The sequence below is a fragment of the Fusarium odoratissimum genome (assembly GCF_000260195.1).
Source record: "Fusarium odoratissimum NRRL 54006 unplaced genomic scaffold supercont1.8, whole genome shotgun sequence".
NCBI classification, from domain to species: Eukaryota; Fungi; Ascomycota; class Sordariomycetes; order Hypocreales; family Nectriaceae; genus Fusarium; species Fusarium odoratissimum.
The window spans coordinates 672,690-689,662 of record NW_022158694.1 but is presented as its reverse complement, the minus strand read 5'-3'; the positions used below and the strand labels follow the sequence as shown (position 1 = coordinate 689,662).

At 49.7% G+C, this 16,973-nt stretch overlaps 4 protein-coding genes across 6 annotated transcripts; 2 read left to right on the top strand and 2 right to left on the bottom strand.

The window, feature by feature from the left end:
- Positions 1 to 1,498: 1,498 nt before the first annotated feature.
- On the top strand, positions 1,499 to 7,284 carry FOIG_06029 (uncharacterized protein). Of its 3 annotated transcripts, none has more exons than XM_031204980.1 (2): positions 1,499 to 2,309; positions 2,398 to 7,284. In XM_031204980.1, the coding sequence occupies exon 2, from the start codon at positions 3,323 to 3,325 to the stop codon at positions 3,860 to 3,862; it is 540 nt and encodes a 179-aa protein (XP_031065229.1). In that variant the 5' UTR covers positions 1,499 to 2,309; positions 2,398 to 3,322; the 3' UTR covers positions 3,863 to 7,284. The 3 variants fall into 3 exon arrangements, with proteins under 3 accessions (XP_031065229.1, XP_031065230.1, XP_031065231.1); XM_031204981.1 differs by having other exon boundaries at positions 1,515 to 2,309; positions 2,402 to 7,284; XM_031204982.1 differs by having other exon boundaries at positions 1,515 to 1,659; positions 2,398 to 5,212.
- Positions 2,352 to 8,202, bottom strand: FOIG_06028 (NEK protein kinase). The gene is made up of 3 exons (XM_031204979.1): positions 7,894 to 8,202; positions 7,342 to 7,809; positions 2,352 to 7,283 (listed from the first exon to the last, which is right to left on the bottom strand). The coding sequence occupies exons 1-3, from the start codon at positions 7,931 to 7,933 to the stop codon at positions 5,632 to 5,634; spliced, it is 2,160 nt and encodes a 719-aa protein (XP_031065228.1). The 5' UTR covers positions 7,934 to 8,202; the 3' UTR covers positions 2,352 to 5,631.
- Positions 8,203 to 8,588: 386 nt separating this feature from the next.
- On the top strand, positions 8,589 to 12,794 carry FOIG_06027 (uncharacterized protein). The gene is made up of 3 exons (XM_031204978.1): positions 8,589 to 8,995; positions 9,047 to 9,367; positions 9,415 to 12,794. Exons 1-3 carry the CDS (start codon positions 8,873 to 8,875, stop codon positions 11,128 to 11,130), a joined length of 2,160 nt encoding a protein of 719 aa, XP_031065227.1. The 5' UTR covers positions 8,589 to 8,872; the 3' UTR covers positions 11,131 to 12,794.
- Positions 11,233 to 16,953, bottom strand: FOIG_06026 (transcription initiation factor TFIID subunit 2). Its single transcript, XM_031204977.1, has 2 exons — positions 12,794 to 16,953; positions 11,233 to 12,741 (listed from the first exon to the last, which is right to left on the bottom strand). Exons 1-2 carry the CDS (start codon positions 16,427 to 16,429, stop codon positions 11,878 to 11,880), a joined length of 4,500 nt encoding a protein of 1,499 aa, XP_031065226.1. The 5' UTR covers positions 16,430 to 16,953; the 3' UTR covers positions 11,233 to 11,877.
- Between the last annotated feature and the right edge of the window lie 20 nt (positions 16,954 to 16,973).

Genomic DNA, 16,973 nt, shown 5'->3' with positions numbered 1-16,973 from the left:
GACATGGCTTGCTCGTGGTTGGATCGACCAAGGACCAGTCTTTAAAGTCGGCGCACAACATATGATAGCACGAGCAAGGGTGGTATTACTTGCAGCGGCAAGCTGCATTTGACACGATCCTTTGGCTGTCCTCGTGCCACTCGATGCAACGCAAACAGAGAACAGGCAAATTTGACCGGGAAGAAAAAGGGTATCATCTGAGGTCAAGATGCGGCAGTTCAGGTTGTTGCGAGGGCGGGGGAGGCGCAGAGAGACGGCAATGTTCCGAGGTTGATGAAATGTATGAGCCTGTGGGTGAGTGAGTGATGCTGCTGATACTTATAGACGTCATGTTGAGGCTCAAGAGTGCTGCAGGTCAGCAGTAGTTGCATGATGCAGTCACGCATCTGCAGAAAATGTGCATCTGGACCTGCAGTGTAAAGAGCGAGACGAACTGCAACACGTATTGAGACGAACTCGACAAGCAAACGAACGGGTAATGATTATCGTAGTTTATCCTTTTGGTGTGTTGTGTGGTGCTGTGCTGTGCTGTGCTGTGTCAGGGATGTGTTTCGTCTGGCGCGCGCCACAAGACATCACCCAATAAGTCATCACCCATTGATATTGGGGGTTTGTGTTTCGGGGAGATGGTTGCCGATTTCCGGATCGACAGAGCAGAGTTAGTGAGCCGATTGTGCTTCTTTACTTACGTATGAGACATAGCCAACAGTCAACTTATTGTGTGATGAGGGAGGGTTTCAGGCTGAGTCAGTAGGCGCTGGGCTCGTGCGTCGGCTGATATCGCGATGGATACGCATCTTGGTTTGGTGTTGTAGAGGGAATCCGCGAGCATTGGAGGTGTAAGTGCAACGAACAGGGAGTGCATTGATCGGACGGGAGATACACGTGCGCATGACATTAACACCTACCAATTTGGGCAGTACCTGGGGATATCTAGTTAGTTTGGTGTGTGTGCTGATAGTCGACGGAGGATCGTCACGATAATTCATGTACGCACTTTATCTATGACCTGCCATTGCAGCAAGTGTCTTGCACATGTTACAGACAATGGGATACAATGGAGTACATGTCGTGCTCGGGGCTCCTCAGCTTTGATCCCCGCGGTGGCTGCCTCCGCCAAATGTGGCTCGTGGTGGTGATGGTGAGCATGGGTTAGAGACTGGGATAGACCCTACTTTGTAGGTCATGGTCAGCAGAGGCACGGAAAAGTCAACATGGGAATCATTAATATTTGCTGTGTCTGGGTCTAGTATCGACATGGAAGCCGAACCGAGGTGAGTTGAAGCACCTAACTTAACTTACCTGGGTAGTATAGAGAGTCTCACCGAGTGAGAAATATACGGCTCATGATCCGAGTTCCCGGGCATGGTCATTCATCTCCGTCTCATGGAATAGGCAATTAGAACCAAGGTGTCGTATGTTTACTGTTGCCCGTGGATGTGTATTGTATCATGATCTGTCTCCTGATTTGAGTGAAGTTGTCGTCTTTCATGTTTATAGTCGACCTCAATAAAGAAGCCACTCTTTTCTTTTTGTCTTTCAACTCTTGTTTCCTCTTTTCCTCTTTTCCTCTCTTTTCTTTTTCCACCCTTTTCTCCCTTTGATTCATATTCTCCTCCTCTAGTACGACGCCATCAATAATCATCGAGATCTCTCGCCGTGGGCTCCCGGTTTCTTTCTCACCGACCTTTATGCCCCCAGCATCATGGCCGCCGAGTTGGTCCTGGTTCACGCCTAAATGATACCCTGTCAGGCCTGAATACAGCAAACGGCAATGGTCCTCCAGTTCACTTCACTGTTGATACCAGAAATTCATTTGCTCTTTTGCCTTGCGTCTTTCTCATCTGTCGTTCCCCGCTTGATTAGAAGAGACAAGGCAGAAGAAGCAAAAAAGCCGACTCTTGGACCTCTTGAGATCGTCGTTTAATGACAGGGAGCTCCAATTAGCGCGCGCTATCTCTGGCTGGCTGTAACAGCTTCCAGCTCCATCAGTGACCGCTCTGTCGGTACCTACCTACCTTACCTCACTTATCCATCAGCGCAATCAATTAATCAATCAATCGGGCATCAACCTTAATATTACTATATAAAGTGATAAAGTATTACCTGTCCGCCCTTACCTTGACCGCGGCTGGATTAATTGATTGATTGCTATTGCAATTGCACGTGCAATTGTAACCAAATTGTGCAACCGCAGCTGCAACCGCAACCACCTCTCAATTATCCTCCTTCCCCATCTCATCCACTCCATTCCCCTCCCCCCATCTTATCTCATCCATCCATATCACGCTACAACTTTGGTAGTGGAGGTTAGTTCTTCTCTTATTCAACACCATCACCTAATTAATTACCTTACACACAGCCGAGGATAGAGGCTAATGATCATCTTTTGTTCAGTTAGACTACTCAACGATATCAAGCTTTGTCACCATAGGCTCTACAGCATCTCAACTCACCGTACCAGACCGCACCACATTACATCCTAACACCAAAGAAAATATCTTTCTTTTGGGTCGCAATCATCAAGCAAACCCCCTCGTCAAATCATCCCTGCCTCTTTCACCGAAACGGGCCTTCCATCCTCCATACTCGACCGACCGACCTTACGAAACGATACGTACCGGTACTTTGTTGCTTCGAGTCCATCTCCCCCACCCTCCACCTCGAGCCCAATTCCGTCTTCTTGGGTTCCTCCCCCGATTCTCCAATCACACCTCTTCCGTCTATTCCCCAAAAGAGACCTAACTCCCTCGATCGCTCTCTCTTCTCCTCGTTTCTCTCCGGGCGCTCTGAGGTCTGGGAGCCTCCAGACGAACTACCTGACACCCCGAAGCCACTGAAAACCGACTCAACACCACCGATGATGCTCATGATCGTATTGGCCGCGATATCATGATGCTCTGCGCAGCACACCCCACGCCCATTCTAGCATCGTCGCATCCGCTATCATCCTCACCCTTGCCGTCGCCGCGATCCTCCTCGCATATCTCTCTATCATTGTCGTTTCTGTGCGCCGTGGTATCTTGTCCATTGGTGTCATTACCAACGCTGTGTTCTTAACTCAATCGTGTCAACAGGCCATCGGCCCGTCGGTCTCTTCTCATCCAGCATAGCCCATGTCACGAGTTGCCGCAGCTGTTTTATACACAAACCGAATCTCTCCTCGCCCACCTGCTCGACTCATACCGCATCCTCAACCCACTTGCTCTTCTGCGACGATCCCAAAAACCAAAACCTTTACTTGACCCCCCAAATCTCAATCGCAGCCGCCTACTTTGCGACTCACCTGGTCTCCCCACGCCATAGCTAGCTGCTGCCCGTCATGTCCTCACAGGCTGTTCCGGACACCCAGCTAGGGCTCACCAACGAGGAGATCCAGCTGCTTCGCCAAGGGCAGGCGGCACTGGGAGGGGGGTCCAGCAGCTCGCGCGCCGCTAGTCGCGCCAGTAGCCAAGGCCTTCTACTACTCGACAGCTCCTCACTTTCTGCTTTAGGCCGTTACTTTGATCATCTTATGGCTAGTATCGAACAACGGATTAATTACCTGAGTCATGAAGCGCAGCGATTTACCCAACTGCAATATGACGAAGCTGACGGAATCATCGGCGGCGCCGACGCAGAAATTGCTCGGTATACCGAGATTCTTCAGCAGCTGGATGAGCTCGAGGTAGATTTCGACCGTATCGCCCACATCAAGGAGATTGTTAAGGGCTATCGGTCAAGAGTTGAAAGTTTGGAGCGGGATCTTGAGAGTAGTGGTAGCTCGAGCCGACACCGACACTCTTCGTCGCACCATTCTTCCTCTCATCGCAGCCATGGTCACTCTCATCGTCACAGCAGTTCTCATCGTTCACGGCACTAAACAGATCATCTACCAGATGGTGGGAAAGTGTGGCCGAGATTGCTCACTTACAAAATATTGTTACAGTAAAACAAAAGTCTAAAAAGAAAAAAAGATTCGAAAAAGAAAATAGGGGAGAGTTCGAAAAAGAGACGAAGTCCTGCGCGGGTTACACAGGACCGCCGTGCTCGTTGCATCGCGAAATGCATTCTGCTCTCAGGCTCGGTCTATAGCCATGACGAATCAAAGGTCAGGAAGGGAACCTGGGACGTGGGAATTTTGGAAGATTGATGGGCCTCACGGCTACAATACGCTACGCTACGTCTACGCAAGATGGAATTGGCCTCACGGCCTGGCCTATTTTTTAATGTTTTGTTGCTATTATTGTCTATCTGCGTTTTCTTGGGTTCAGTTTGGTGCTATCTGGCGTTGAATAGCGCCTGTTGTTGGATATATGTTCGTGTCTCGGGCATTTGTGTCAAATGCTTGGACTCCTTACCTTACTCAGACAAATTTGGTGTTGAAGCGTGTGCTTGGAGAAAAATACCCCTTGTTGATTATTGTATTGTCATAACAAACCTTTACTACGACATGTACCTTTGTTTCTTGGAATCTTTGGAAGATTGTTTTCTCATGATGTGATGCTAATGTCAAAAGGCATGGATGTCCCTGCCAATGGCGGTACTCATCACGAGAGCTCTCACCGCATAGTGCTTTTTAATGGACCACTTCGAGTCGTGCTTTTACATTGTCGAACGCCTCACCTGCACGACTGGCTCTGGGGTGCAGCTCTGGGGATGCATATGCAAGGCGGGTGGAAGCATCGTTTATGGGGGAGACGCAGTGATGCCCAACACTAAAGGGTTGTAGTATAGTTGCTGACGTGTGTGAAGATCAAGGCTGGACTCGACAGGTGGATTGAAAAATGATTTATGACCTGGATTGAAAGCATATATCAACAGTTTGGTTCTGTCATTGGCCTTGGAAAATGAGGCGAGAAGGGGAGACGACGCTGTAAGTTGGGTTCATGATGGAGAGGAGTTGGTGTAAGTTGGGTACACATCCATTCTCATGATGATATGGATTGTCCAATGACATTGTATGTCTTGAATAGACAAGGGTTATCTGCAAAATGCTGCACTTTAACGGCTCCTCATTTCATTGGATGCTCACCGAGTTCTAAAGTGCAGATGCGTTCCTATGAGAAGCCGTTGGAGATTTGGGGGCCAAACAATGCTATTCACCCGGTTGAGAGAGGCTTGAGAGGTCGAGTATGTAGAAGAGTGTGTCATTATCTTTTTTACAACGTCTAAGAATAAACATACGCAAGAACAGCCCAATCCAACTCAACCGAATTCGATCCAATCCCACCATTCCTCGCAAGTAGTTTAGACGTTCAACTCATAATAACAATGCTAAAATCCTTGTCCATTAAAAGTAACAAGCACACCAACAGAGCATTTAAAATGTAATAACCCATTCCATTCCATGCATGCCATGATCCTTGTGCTCGCGCCAAAAACGCCCATAAGTGTTTCCATGTATCATTTCCAAACCCTCACGTGTGAGGGGGATATCCATCGGGAAAGCCTCTCGTTTCCCTCTCAGCTTGCGGTAAGACAAATGAAAGGGGGAATCAAAACGAGAGACAAAGAGGTATGTGAGGGTAGCGTAGACCCTCCAAAGCAATATCATGATGCTCGCCTCTAATGCATAAAAAAACAAAACCACAACCACACACCAGCTTTCTTCATCATTACTTCTTTTCATGCGACTAGCACGGAGGCGGCCTACACCCGGGCGATCCGTCGCTGTCGGACCAGGAAAGGACTAGGCATCTCGTCTCGTTCCGGATCCCAGACAGCGACGGGCTCGTCACCACTTGACTTGCGCTCAATTCCGATGCGGTCTCGGAATGCCCTCTTGGGGCTGACGTTCTCCCCTGTGCTGGGCATCACGATGGCGCTCATGGGACGACCGCCTGCGCGAGCCTGCTGAAGCTCGACGAGGGTTCGGCCTCGAATGTTATTCTTAGCAGCAACCTTGCCCAGGACATCATCGGTGCTGCTGCTGTTCTTCTTGTTGTTGAGTGATGAGGCGCGCGTCAAGCCCTGGCTGTTGGCCTCGGACTGGAGGTTTGCCGCTGAGGGAATCTTGCTCAGACGGCGAGTGGGCGACCTCGGAGCCTCAGGTGGAGGCATCTGCTTAGACACGAAGCCCGAGGTTGATGGTTGGGTCTTGAGGCGGTTCATGGGGCACGACTTCTGAGAAGTGAGGACAGGTCGTGTCTTGGAGGTGAAGGGATTCTTCGAAGACTTGATGTTTCGTGTTGGCGACGGGACAACGTCTTCATCTTCAGAATCGGACAAGGTATCACGAGGATGATCCCATCGGGAATCGGCGGAGTTTCGATTGGCGTTGGCGGTAAAGATGTTTGCATTGGCAGTGGTAGGAGCCTTGGTGTTGCCATTGCGGCGAGGAGAAAGAGATAGCGACGCAATGGCGATAGGGCTTGGTGAGTTCATCTCGACATCCATTGGCGTACCAGCGGGATTACCGACGAACATGGTCTGCGCACGGCTGAAAGGCGTACGAGCTGTCTTCTTAGTCTCTCGAGGCGCCTCGGGGCTATCGATGGAGTACTCAGTGAGATCTGTTGTGGACGGGAACTCGACCTCGCTGCCACCGATGGAAGAGTGAGGATAGTCGGACTTATAATCCGACTTGCCCATTGATGAGGCATACTCATCTTCTCGACTCTCAGGTCTTGAGCCGGAAAATGTTACTGTTTTCTTTTGCAGCTCAGCTTCGACGCGTGCCTGAACCTCGGCTTCGAAGCGATTTTGGAGCTGCTCGATCTCTGCGTTGGCAAGACGGTCAATCTCGAGACGTGCTTTAACCTCCCACTCTCTCCGTAGCGACGAGTCCAGTTCCTCTCGGATAACGTCCTTTTCTCTCTCCATGTTGGCAAGTCTCTCATTGAGGTCCCTTTCCTTCTTACGTAAAGCATCCTCTCTGAGGCGGAGAGATTTGTTGAGGTCAACAACCTCCTTCTCCTTCCTCATAAGCTTGACCACTGGCAGGTTCAGGAGCTCAGAAGTGTCAGGTCTTCGATCAGGGTTCACACGGAGGCAGTCCTTGATAACCTGATAAAGCTCGGGAGAGTAAACGTCGGGCAAGGCAGGGAACTTGCCCTCCTTAATCTTCTGCACAAGTTGGAAATGCGTCTTTGCGTTGAAGGGTGGCTCGCGTGCGCAGAGCTCGTAGATGATGCAACCCAAAGACCAGATATCGGACTTTAATGTGTACTTCTCCGCGGCACAGATCTCGGGAGACATGTAGAAGGGGGTACCGACATAGGTAGAAGCGAAGTCGTGGGACTTGATCATCTTGGAGAGACCGAAGTCTCCAAGCTTGACAGAGTTGTCCTCGCCAAGGAAGACTAAAACACTGTCAGTTTCGAATTTCGTAAACAAAGGGATCCACTATCGAGGTCTCACCATTCTCAGGTTTCAAATCTCGGTGTAGAATAGTCATTGTTCCAGCGGGAACCTTGGGTCCGCCAGCAGCGTTTCCCTGTGTTAACCCAAGCACGTTGGCGCCAACCTCTGGAGGGTCAACACCGTAGTGACATCGGTAAAGCGCCATGACGAGCTGACTGAAGATACTCCAGACGAAGCTTTCCTGAGCTCGCTGGCCCTTTAGTGCGAGGTCCTTGATAACGCGGCCGAGATCGCCATTCCCGCAGTACTCCATGTAAAGATGCAAGTCCTGGCTAACTTTGAGGTGTTCACGGTGGTAATAGGCGACAATGTTTGGGTGGCGCAGATGCGATAGAATCTGGAACTCGGCGTGAAGTTGTTCGCGCTCCTTCTGGGACATGCGTAGATATGAGATTTCTTTGCGGCACATGATGAAGCCGTCTGTCCTGCGACGGACCTTGCGGATGATGCCAAAGGAGCCATGGCCTAGAAGAAGACGGCGAGTTAGAGTTGTCGCTCAATTGATAGCACAGCGCATCGAGACGAGTGCTGCTAACTCGATAGACTCACCAATCTTCTCCAGCGTTTCGTACTTGTCCTCGGAAGACATGATGAAGTTATTCACGGTGAACAAGCAAACTCAACCCATGCAAACAAGTAAATTCTCGCTAGGCCGTGAAAATGTGAATGCAGATGCGATGAAGGACGCAGAAACAAGAACGAACAAACACAACCTGCTTTGGTTAGTAGTAGTAAGCTTGATGTTAAAGAGATGGATGAGAGGAGAGAGAGGAAGAGGAGGAAAAAGGAAGAAGGCAAGGTCCAGCTTGAAGTAGCTAAGTGAATGGATCTATTTTGCGTTGTTCGTGCAACTTGTAGCTTAGACCCAAATAATCCCGGCCACTCGTCCCACGGCCTCGGTTCTGATTGGAAGTAAACACTCCATCGTTGCTACCATGGCAACCAAGGTCAAAGCTACCGATAACCGGGGATAGCCCGGGAAGCTCTTATCGATAAGAGGTGACGTCGTCCTCTTTCTGGTCTAGGTGGAGCGAAACGATCACCACCGATAGAAGTCTGTCGAACAAAACAGCCAAGAATAGATCAGGTCAATTATATGCAAGATAAGGTGATCATAATGTAGGCAGGAGTTGCATTGCTATTTTAGCAACTCTACATAGTATAATAGCAAATCTAACCATATTACAGTGGCTTCAGCATTATGCACTTAGGCAAACCTTAAACGTGCTTAACTGAATACATCTACTGGCACGTGAGCGCGCGATGCCTTTCAACGCGTGGCTTTCATCAGGGCGACTTGCACCCAGAGAACATCAAGACCGCGGGCGGTAACCAAAGTTTGGCCGAATTGAGGGCGCGTCTCATCATGCGATGAAACTATCGACTTTTCCAAGAGTTTAAGCTGACTCACGCTGCCAAAATTGACATCTGCAGAGTCGTTGGTGCACCTCTAGCCCAGCCTCTGACGCGATCTTCAGTGACCAGCGCCTTATCCCTTTCATAGCTCAGAGAAAGCCTGCTCATCACAATGCCACCGGCAGTCACATACGATGGAGTCGAAGGTGCGGAGGGCGGTACCATATTCAAGGATCGCAAGTTTTGGCTGTCACATCGAGTACCGATGAGAAACCGATGGACAGAGCTTATCACGGTATGTTGATCCTGCAAACTCATTCACGCGCTATCGCTGATTTTAAGATAGCAAAATGGTGGCAAGGTCGTGATGCTGGAAAAACATGCTGATATGCTCATTGCGGACCATCTCAGAAAAAAAGATGCCCCCCCTGGATCCTATTCATGGAAGTTTATTGAGGACTCTGTGAAGAACGGGTATATCCAAATCAAGGATAAGTACCTAATAGGACGCCATCCAGACGAGCCAAGACCGGTGGGCAGCAATCAAGCCAAAAAGTCAACACGGACAAAGTTTACTGCTGAGGACGACGCGAAACTTACTAGGTGGGCACTAAACCATCCAGACGAACAGAAAGGAAACCAGATATGGTACGAGTACGAAAGGATTGTAAGTTTTCGCAAATCAGGCGACGCAACTTAAGCTCACATGCGTAGAATCCTCGACATACTGCACAATCTTGGCGTGATCACTGGATCAAAAAGCTGCAGTTCCTGGATAGGAAAAAATTGGAGAGTATGGCAGCCTCTGCGCCTGCAGAAGCCGGCCCCGTTGCGAGCACCTCAGAAAACACTGCGGAAGACCACAATACTGTTACCAGAGTCCCACGGAAGGCTGCCGTTCAAAGGGCCCCTGAACAACGCGTGAACAACCAAGTAGACGCTGGCCCTATCCGCAGAGCACCACAACCTCAACCTACGACAGTGCCATCACAAGGCCCGAGAGAAGCTAACAAACCTCGGCCATCAATAGAAGATGGTCAAGAAGAAGAAGAAGCTCTCGCTCTTCTGAGGTACAACTGGTATCAAGATCTTGACGAGTATATCAAAGTCACCGAGAGAGACATTAAGAGAAGTCTCAACATCAATGGAAAGAAGATAGAGTTATTTGATCTTATGCTAGCTGCCCGGGATGCGCCAGTATCACAGGACAGCCAATTGACCGACTGGTACAGGGTCGCGGAAAACCTGGGCTTTGTTGAACCAGATCAGCACACTGTCAACGAGTTACATCTCTGCTATGAAGAGAACCTCATGGACTTCCTCGAGATAATGGAGAGCTTCGAAGTAAACAGCGAGGATGCAGACCCTGACATGGACCCCAGTCAGGACATTGACTTCGAGGACGGTCAAGGGCGCGGTTTACTGCAAAGCCAGGTACCATCCTCACCCCCAATCGCCGCGTCAAGTTTGAAACGAACCGCTGGTGAGCCTCCCTTGGCCTCACCGGAGCGCTTTAAGAAAAGACGCTACAGTAAGGACATGGAGATACCGTCTACACCCGACGCCGAAGAAACTTCCAAGCTACAGCGTGCCCAAGAAACATCTCCTGGTGCACTAAGAACCTCTCAGTGGCTAGGTTATATTGGTGAAAGCGAAGCTTCGCAACACCTTCCACCCCTTCCCCCGATGCAAGAAGAATCACAAGACCTCGGGACACGGCCAGCATTAAGGCAGGATACTCGACACCAATCTGTGGATATTTCACTGCCAGATCATCCAGCTTTGGATACTACACCAATACCATTGCATCTGAATAAACATCGCCAGCAGATGTCCTCTCGTGAGAGACAGCGAGAATCACACGTTCAGCCCATGAGACGACGTCATGACAGCAGCTTTACAGAACAAATCGCTCCCAGACGAGCTGTTTCCTCTGCGAAACCGAACCCAAAACCAAGCACCCGAACAGTTCGACGGTCTCTTCCGGCCTCCTTCGACTCTTCCCGAGCTATTCCCAGGACAAACCAGCCTCAGAACCCAGAGAAGTCTAATTCTCGAGAAATTCAGAAATGGATAGCTCGCTATGAATCAATGGGCTACCCCCGCCAATTTGTCGTGGAAGCCCTCAAACGTACCACCCTTACACCTGGAAAATCGGCCCTTCTAGTCATGAAGCATCTTAGTGAAGGACGCGATGTGCCTTCTCACCACGAGGGTATCTGGACAGACCGTGACGATGCGGACTTGGACTTTGCTACAAGTGTGGACTTTCACCGTTCTCCAGCTGACGATGGCGAAGAACTTCAACAGGAGCGCGCTCAGAAAGCTCACAACCGGCTTGTCAATAAACATGGCTTTCAGAGGTTTAACTTAAGAAAGGCTTTTCTCGAGGCCCAAGCAAAAGAAGGCGGTAGCCACCTGGAGGGATAGGATCTCTTCCAGTGGTTTGACGCACTTGATGTGGGTAAATAAGTCGAGAGTTGGGCAGGTGTTTACTCATAGTGGAAGGGGCGCGGCGTACCTCTTGCTTAAGACGAAATGAAGATACATTGCTTACTACCCTATTTGAATCTGAAACCAGGATGCCTTCATCAAGTGCTCTTCACTAATACCTTGGGTGGTATTCGACATGCATGAAGTAGTCAGAACATCACGGGGGTGACTATCATTGACGGGATATCTTGATGAATGGTCCCCAAATCTGCCTACATACTCATTACGTCTCATTGCATCCCTCTCACTCATCAGGGCTTTCGCATACTATGTTGCGCTCCCAACGCCAGAAAATGCAGTTTTTCAGTGACCTCTGCCCCTATACCAAATGCGTGAAACACCACAAACCAGCTTCCATAAATTCCTGCAACTTCTCGTTCGAACGTAATGGTAAAAATTCTTTTCCTCATTCCCCGCGTGTTGCATCTTGCGTTCAATCCACATCACATTCTTATGCTCCTATCGACATTGACGTTGTTTAATGGCTCCTCGTCACTAGCCACACTTACTTGCCAGGTCCCCAGAGGGACGAGTAAGAGGCCAAAATGATAGTAAGTTTGGTGGCAGCATATTATTTGCCAGTAGGCGGACTGCAAACTACTCCATGACTGAGCCGAACTTGCTGCAATCAGTGGGCTGCTTTAGCATCAGTCAGCGAGATGATGTCCCTTTCGGCTTCAATTTTTAGGGGGCTGGTGGTGGTTGAGGCTTTCGAATAAGCTTGATCTTGGGCCGCTGAGTAGGCGCTGCTGCAGGAGGGGGTGTGCTCGTGGCAGGACTTGCAGACTTAGGCTTCGGTGTAGGGTTCGAATGAGTATTTAGCGAGACCTTTCTCTCCGGTGCAGGATGCGGCGATGACGCCGGGCCTCCAGGCAACGGTCTTCGCGCCGCGTCTCCAGGAAGAGGTTTTCTGGCGGGTTTGGCCGTGATGGAATCTGATCTTGAGCTCAGAGAAGGGGCAGAGCCGTCTCTTGGCGCCCCTGAGGGGAGAGATACTCGGCCATTACCGTTTGGTTTCTTTTCTTTCCTCAACAAAGGAGCAAGACGGTTTGGGGCAACCCTCAAGGTGATGATTTTGCTCTTCTTCTTCTTGGGGATACCCGAATCAAATGGCTTATCAACCTTTGCGCGTTTTGGTGCTGGGGTATGCTGTTCATCCTTCTCAGGTCGAGGGCGCTTGATACTAGAAGCAGATGAGGGTTCAGGGGGCCAAGATGGTTTGGATCCCGATGAAGACGTAGCACTTGCTTGTCGAGACAGACCTGGTGATGCAACAATGGTATCTCTTTCTTGCTTTGGTAGAGTGGGCTTTGGACTTTGAACAACCGGAGAGGCACTGGCGCTGGGTCGCTGAGGTGGAGGAGCGCTTGGGCGTTGGACAGAGGCTGTCTTGTGGGTGTTGATCTTGATAGAAGATGTTTTCTGCAAAGGTGCAGGTCGCTTCTGCTCAATGATAGGGGCAGGCGGAGCAGGAGGTGGAAGAGGTGGTGCTTGTACGATTGGCTCTCGGGGTGTCGTCCTGTAATGAGCTTTGAATTTCATGATCAACTGTCCAAGTTAGCACCAGCACAGACTTGCTTGTAAACAATGTAGCACTTACGCGATTAGAGAGCTGCTGCACAGGCCTCTCGACCTTCCAAGCCTTTGGTAAGGGGAGCGTAATAACCCAATCGCCAGCCTCCTCAAACATCATCGCCGCCAAATCTAGCATGCTTTCCATCTCACCACGGCCGAGACTCGGATGATCCAACGCCTTACGCATCGCGATGCTATAGTGTCGTTCGTCGCCTCCGTAGGTTTCATCCATCTCTCTTCGTAAAGCCTTGAGCGCTGCATCCAGGTTCTCTTTTCTCGCAAACATCTCTTTTCTTGCCTCGATCTCCTGAGCACTGTCCTGCACAAGCAGAAGATCTCCCTCATCTTCTGGCCGAGGGTCGTTCTTAACAACCTTAGCATGCTCTCCGAAAGCGATGGCTGCGAGTCCGGAGGCAGCGGCCTCAATGAGTTTGTTTCGCACGTACGGTGACCGGTCGGTAATAAGCGAGTATGTTAAGAATGAGAACACTGTCGGATCCAACATAGCCCCCAGGTCAATCAGAGCCTCGAAGGCCTTGATCCGAATAAGATCTCTGGTTCCGTCCAACAGATATTGCCCGAAATCACTGTACTTCTTTGGGATTACTTCCGCCTTCATCAATCGTTGTTTGGCACTTAGACCAGCAATAGTCCAAACGTTCTGGTATGAATGGGTCCATTCATCTCGCCGTAAAACTCTCTCGATTTGCTCTATAGCCCTTTCGAGGAACTGCTTCTCGTCCTCATTAGGAATTTTGTTCTGCATCGCAAACCAATCATCTTGCTTGGAAGGGATGAGAGACGTAGCAAGAGCCTCCACAAGGGTAGCGATGTAAAAGTGGTCAGAATATGGGTTGTCCTCATTGTTGTTGAAGAGAAGTTGGTCCAGAATGAACTGGCGAGCGTCAAGCGGACATTTGTAAGTGTGAGCATCTCTCACTTGAGCGATGGCTTTGATAATAGCACACTGAACGTTGTATTGCTTCTTGTCGGAAAAGTCATTCGGCTTTGGTTGGTTCGTACCTTTGTGGCAGAACATTTCGCTGAAAGCCTTCATCAGTTGTCGAAGGCCAAGCATTGATAGATCCTTGATGTTGGCCTGTCGTGGTAGAGCTTCAGCAGCCATGGTTCGGATACCATGAAAGTAGCGGCGGTCCACAAGCGTCCTGGTAAGAAAACCTGACGCGATGGGGTGCAAAGGGCCATGGGTCAGGTAAAGCATAGCATCCTGCTGAGCAACGACATCTCTATCTTGTTGCAATTGTGACACGTACATGTACGGCTCAAGAGTCCGCTTCATATCGCAAGACCATTCAAAGTCGGCATCTACACGTATCCATTCGTACGACTCTTGGTCCATCTTTCGTTCAGTTTCGGGGTCCCAATCAATCAACTCCCATTGTGCCTGTTCGTCTGGCGTCTGCAGAACGTCGCCCAAGCAGTAGAGGAGCGCATCATCCAAGTTCTCCGCATCCATACTGGCACCAACGTTTTGCTTTTCCTTCATGCGACGCGTGCGCTTGAGCCGCTTGTACTTCGTATTGTATGGAATCTCGAATTTGGTAGACCTTGTGGCATCTTCGCGAATTTCCAGAATATGCTCGTAAGGCGTTCCATCGGCTTCATGGATTCGTACCGTCATCGGTCCTGTAAACAGAGGCTGTACTTCGCCTGGCTTAACACCAGAGCGGCGCTCCTTGACGACGCGTAGGAAATCATTCTTGTCTAGCGGCGGCTTCTTAGCTGTCTGGAATTGAATCTGGTTTAGCGTAAGCTCAACACAGAGCCTCTTCTTGTTGAATTTCGCCTTGACATCAAATCGCGGGCATCCTGAACCGTAAACCCACTGGCTCCAGAAGCTCTCAAGCCGATACTTTGCCCCCTTCTCACAAGTTGTTCGGAATTTCTCTGTTTCAAGGATAGTAGCCCTGTCAGAAGATTCAATCTGAACCTTTGTCAACAGTTTAGAGAGAATGCGTGTCAATCCGTGTCCTCCTGAAGCCTTAATGAGTCGCTTGTCCAGGATGAAGAAAACCACGGGAGCTTTCAGAGTCATAAAGTCCATCTCGAACTCTCCCAAATGCAGGTAAGGGCCGAGATCGTAAAGAGATGGCCGTTCGACGTCCATCTGAACAAGCTTGTCGGATAGTGTCTTCATCCGAAATCTGTACTCGTTGTTTCCGCAAATTTTCTTCATGAAGAGATCTGTCATGAAATGCGCGATGCCAACGATAAGCCATAGGTCATTTCTTGTGTTCGGTATCATGTTGATCCCTATCCACTGGTACGCCAATGTTTGAACGATCTTTCTTGTGACATCGATCTCGGTATCGATAATGTCATCTGGGAAAAGTAATCGATTACTGACGAAAGCCATGGAATAGAGAGCCACAGTGTCCTGAATCATATCATCAAGGAAGCAGAGCTTGAAATTGCCGAACGGATATCGAGCAAACGTGAATGTAAAGAAATCAGCTGCCATAGTGATGGCTGCTGCTGTATTCCTTACCCAGTCGGCACGGTGTGGTAGGCAGTATGCGTGAACCTTGAGCGCATTCATACCCAGTTTGACCTCGTCTTCTTCTGTTCTAAACTCAGATGAAAGATCAATATGCTCAAATGGGCCCACTGCAAAACCAAGCTTCTGTACAGACACCTTCTTTTCAGGCTCGAAGGTCATTATCTTTTTGTGATCATCTTCGGGATCTACGGTCTCTTCCATAAGGAAACCTGAGCAGACAACCGACATCTCGCGGAGTTTATCTTCCTCGGCAAGGTTATGGATACGCTCCTGGCCATCAATCTGCATCTTGTCGGGGTTACTACCGTTCTGTTGTGTAGCAAGCGCTTGTTGCAAAGCATCACCCAAGGTACGGGGGTACTTGATTGATATCCTCCAGTCGCAACGTGATCCGTGGTCATCTATACAAGGAAAAATACACGAAGCAGTCCCAGGATGTATCGAACTTCGTGTGTACATGTGCGTGAACCGGTTGTCCAGGGGATCGACGCCAACAAACTGTATCCCATCTCGGGGGTTTCTATTGGTAAATGGTATGGTGATTCTGTACTGCTTGTTGGATCTCTCGTTCGCATCAAGACCTATCATAGACTTCCTGATGATGAGCCTCGGGCGATCCGGCTCGGCCTTACCGCGCAGGTTCACCTTCAGCGATCGATAGACCGGTGTGCACCCCTCGAACTCTCTATTCTCGGCGGGGACATCGTTCTTGCGGCTGCGGAATATCGACTGGGCACGCTTGCGGCGAATATCGTGGTGGTCGGCTCTCAAACTCCAACTCTTTGGGTGAGTGAGCTTGGCGTATGGATCATTGTAGGTCGCTGTCGTTCTCCGTCTATGACTCTCAACGAGATCACCGTTTGACTCCTTAATATCAGCGATGAAAATGTTCTCGGTATCGATGTCGCAATCTGCAGCGTCCAAGACTATGTCCTCGATCTTATCGCTGAATACGACAAGAAAAATATCGGTCGTTCCGTCAATGCGCTTATCGCGAAAATTGACCTCGAGATTGACTTCTTGCTTGATGATGAAGAACTCGAGCACTGATCCATCTTCTGTAGAGGCCGCTTCGTCGTCTATATCGAGTAGAGAGTGATTCACAGGCGCAGGCTCCTGTGGCATGGCGAGTGTAGTCATGTTGAGTGGTGGTAGGCAGGGTAAAGGAACGAAGGCCTGAGGGCCCCTGCGAGCTGGTGTTCACAGACTCTGCATCGATAGAAGTTTCAGCCTGATGCGCAGCGCAAAGAAGCCTTCGGAGTCGCTAGGTTTATTTGTAATTCCTATTATTCTCGTTGCGCAGTCTTGTGCTTCTTTCGAGGTGTCGGCGCAATCTGAACGGGGTTTGCGGAGTTGGTTCAGCGTGAAGTGAGGAGCGGAAGGGGTAACGTGGCTATTAGAAGAGTTTGGCCAATGAATTAGTAAAGAAATGGCCTTGTTGTTAAATACAAATGCTGCAAAAGCGCAATTCGCGCAAACCCGGAAAATGACCGTATATTAACTTCTCGTCGTGAACTTTGCAAAAGAAGGAAGACAGCTCGCGGCGCGTCAGGAAGCTGGCGTGCACGGACCGCTTCACTCCATCCATTTCATGAGGCTCACTGCGCGGTACGTACTTGTCTTGCGCAATGGGCGGATTGGGTGGGCAGCAAACTCACATCTCTGTCATTCTATTAACAAAGAA

Coding starts and splice junctions, on each gene's coding strand:
- FOIG_06029 (XM_031204980.1), top strand. CDS start 3,323: ATGTCCTCACAGGCTGTTCCGGACACCCAGCTAGGGCTCACCAACGAG.
- FOIG_06028 (XM_031204979.1), bottom strand. CDS start 7,933: ATGTCTTCCGAGGACAAGTACGAAACGCTGGAGAAGATTG. Junction 7,810..7,893: donor CGAAACGCTGGAGAAGATTG/GTGAGTCTATCG, acceptor GTCTTCTTCTAG/GCCATGGCTCCTTTGGCATC. Junction 7,284..7,341: donor AGATTTGAAACCTGAGAATG/GTGAGACCTCGA, acceptor ACAGTGTTTTAG/TCTTCCTTGGCGAGGACAAC.
- FOIG_06027 (XM_031204978.1), top strand. CDS start 8,873: ATGCCACCGGCAGTCACATACGATGGAGTCGAAGGTGCGGAGGGCGGT. Junction 8,996..9,046: donor GATGGACAGAGCTTATCACG/GTATGTTGATCC, acceptor ATTTTAAGATAG/CAAAATGGTGGCAAGGTCGT. Junction 9,368..9,414: donor GGTACGAGTACGAAAGGATT/GTAAGTTTTCGC, acceptor TCACATGCGTAG/AATCCTCGACATACTGCACA.
- FOIG_06026 (XM_031204977.1), bottom strand. CDS start 16,429: ATGACTACACTCGCCATGCCACAGGAGCCTGCGCCTGTGAATCACTCT. Junction 12,742..12,793: donor TGCAGCAGCTCTCTAATCGC/GTAAGTGCTACA, acceptor TAACTTGGACAG/TTGATCATGAAATTCAAAGC.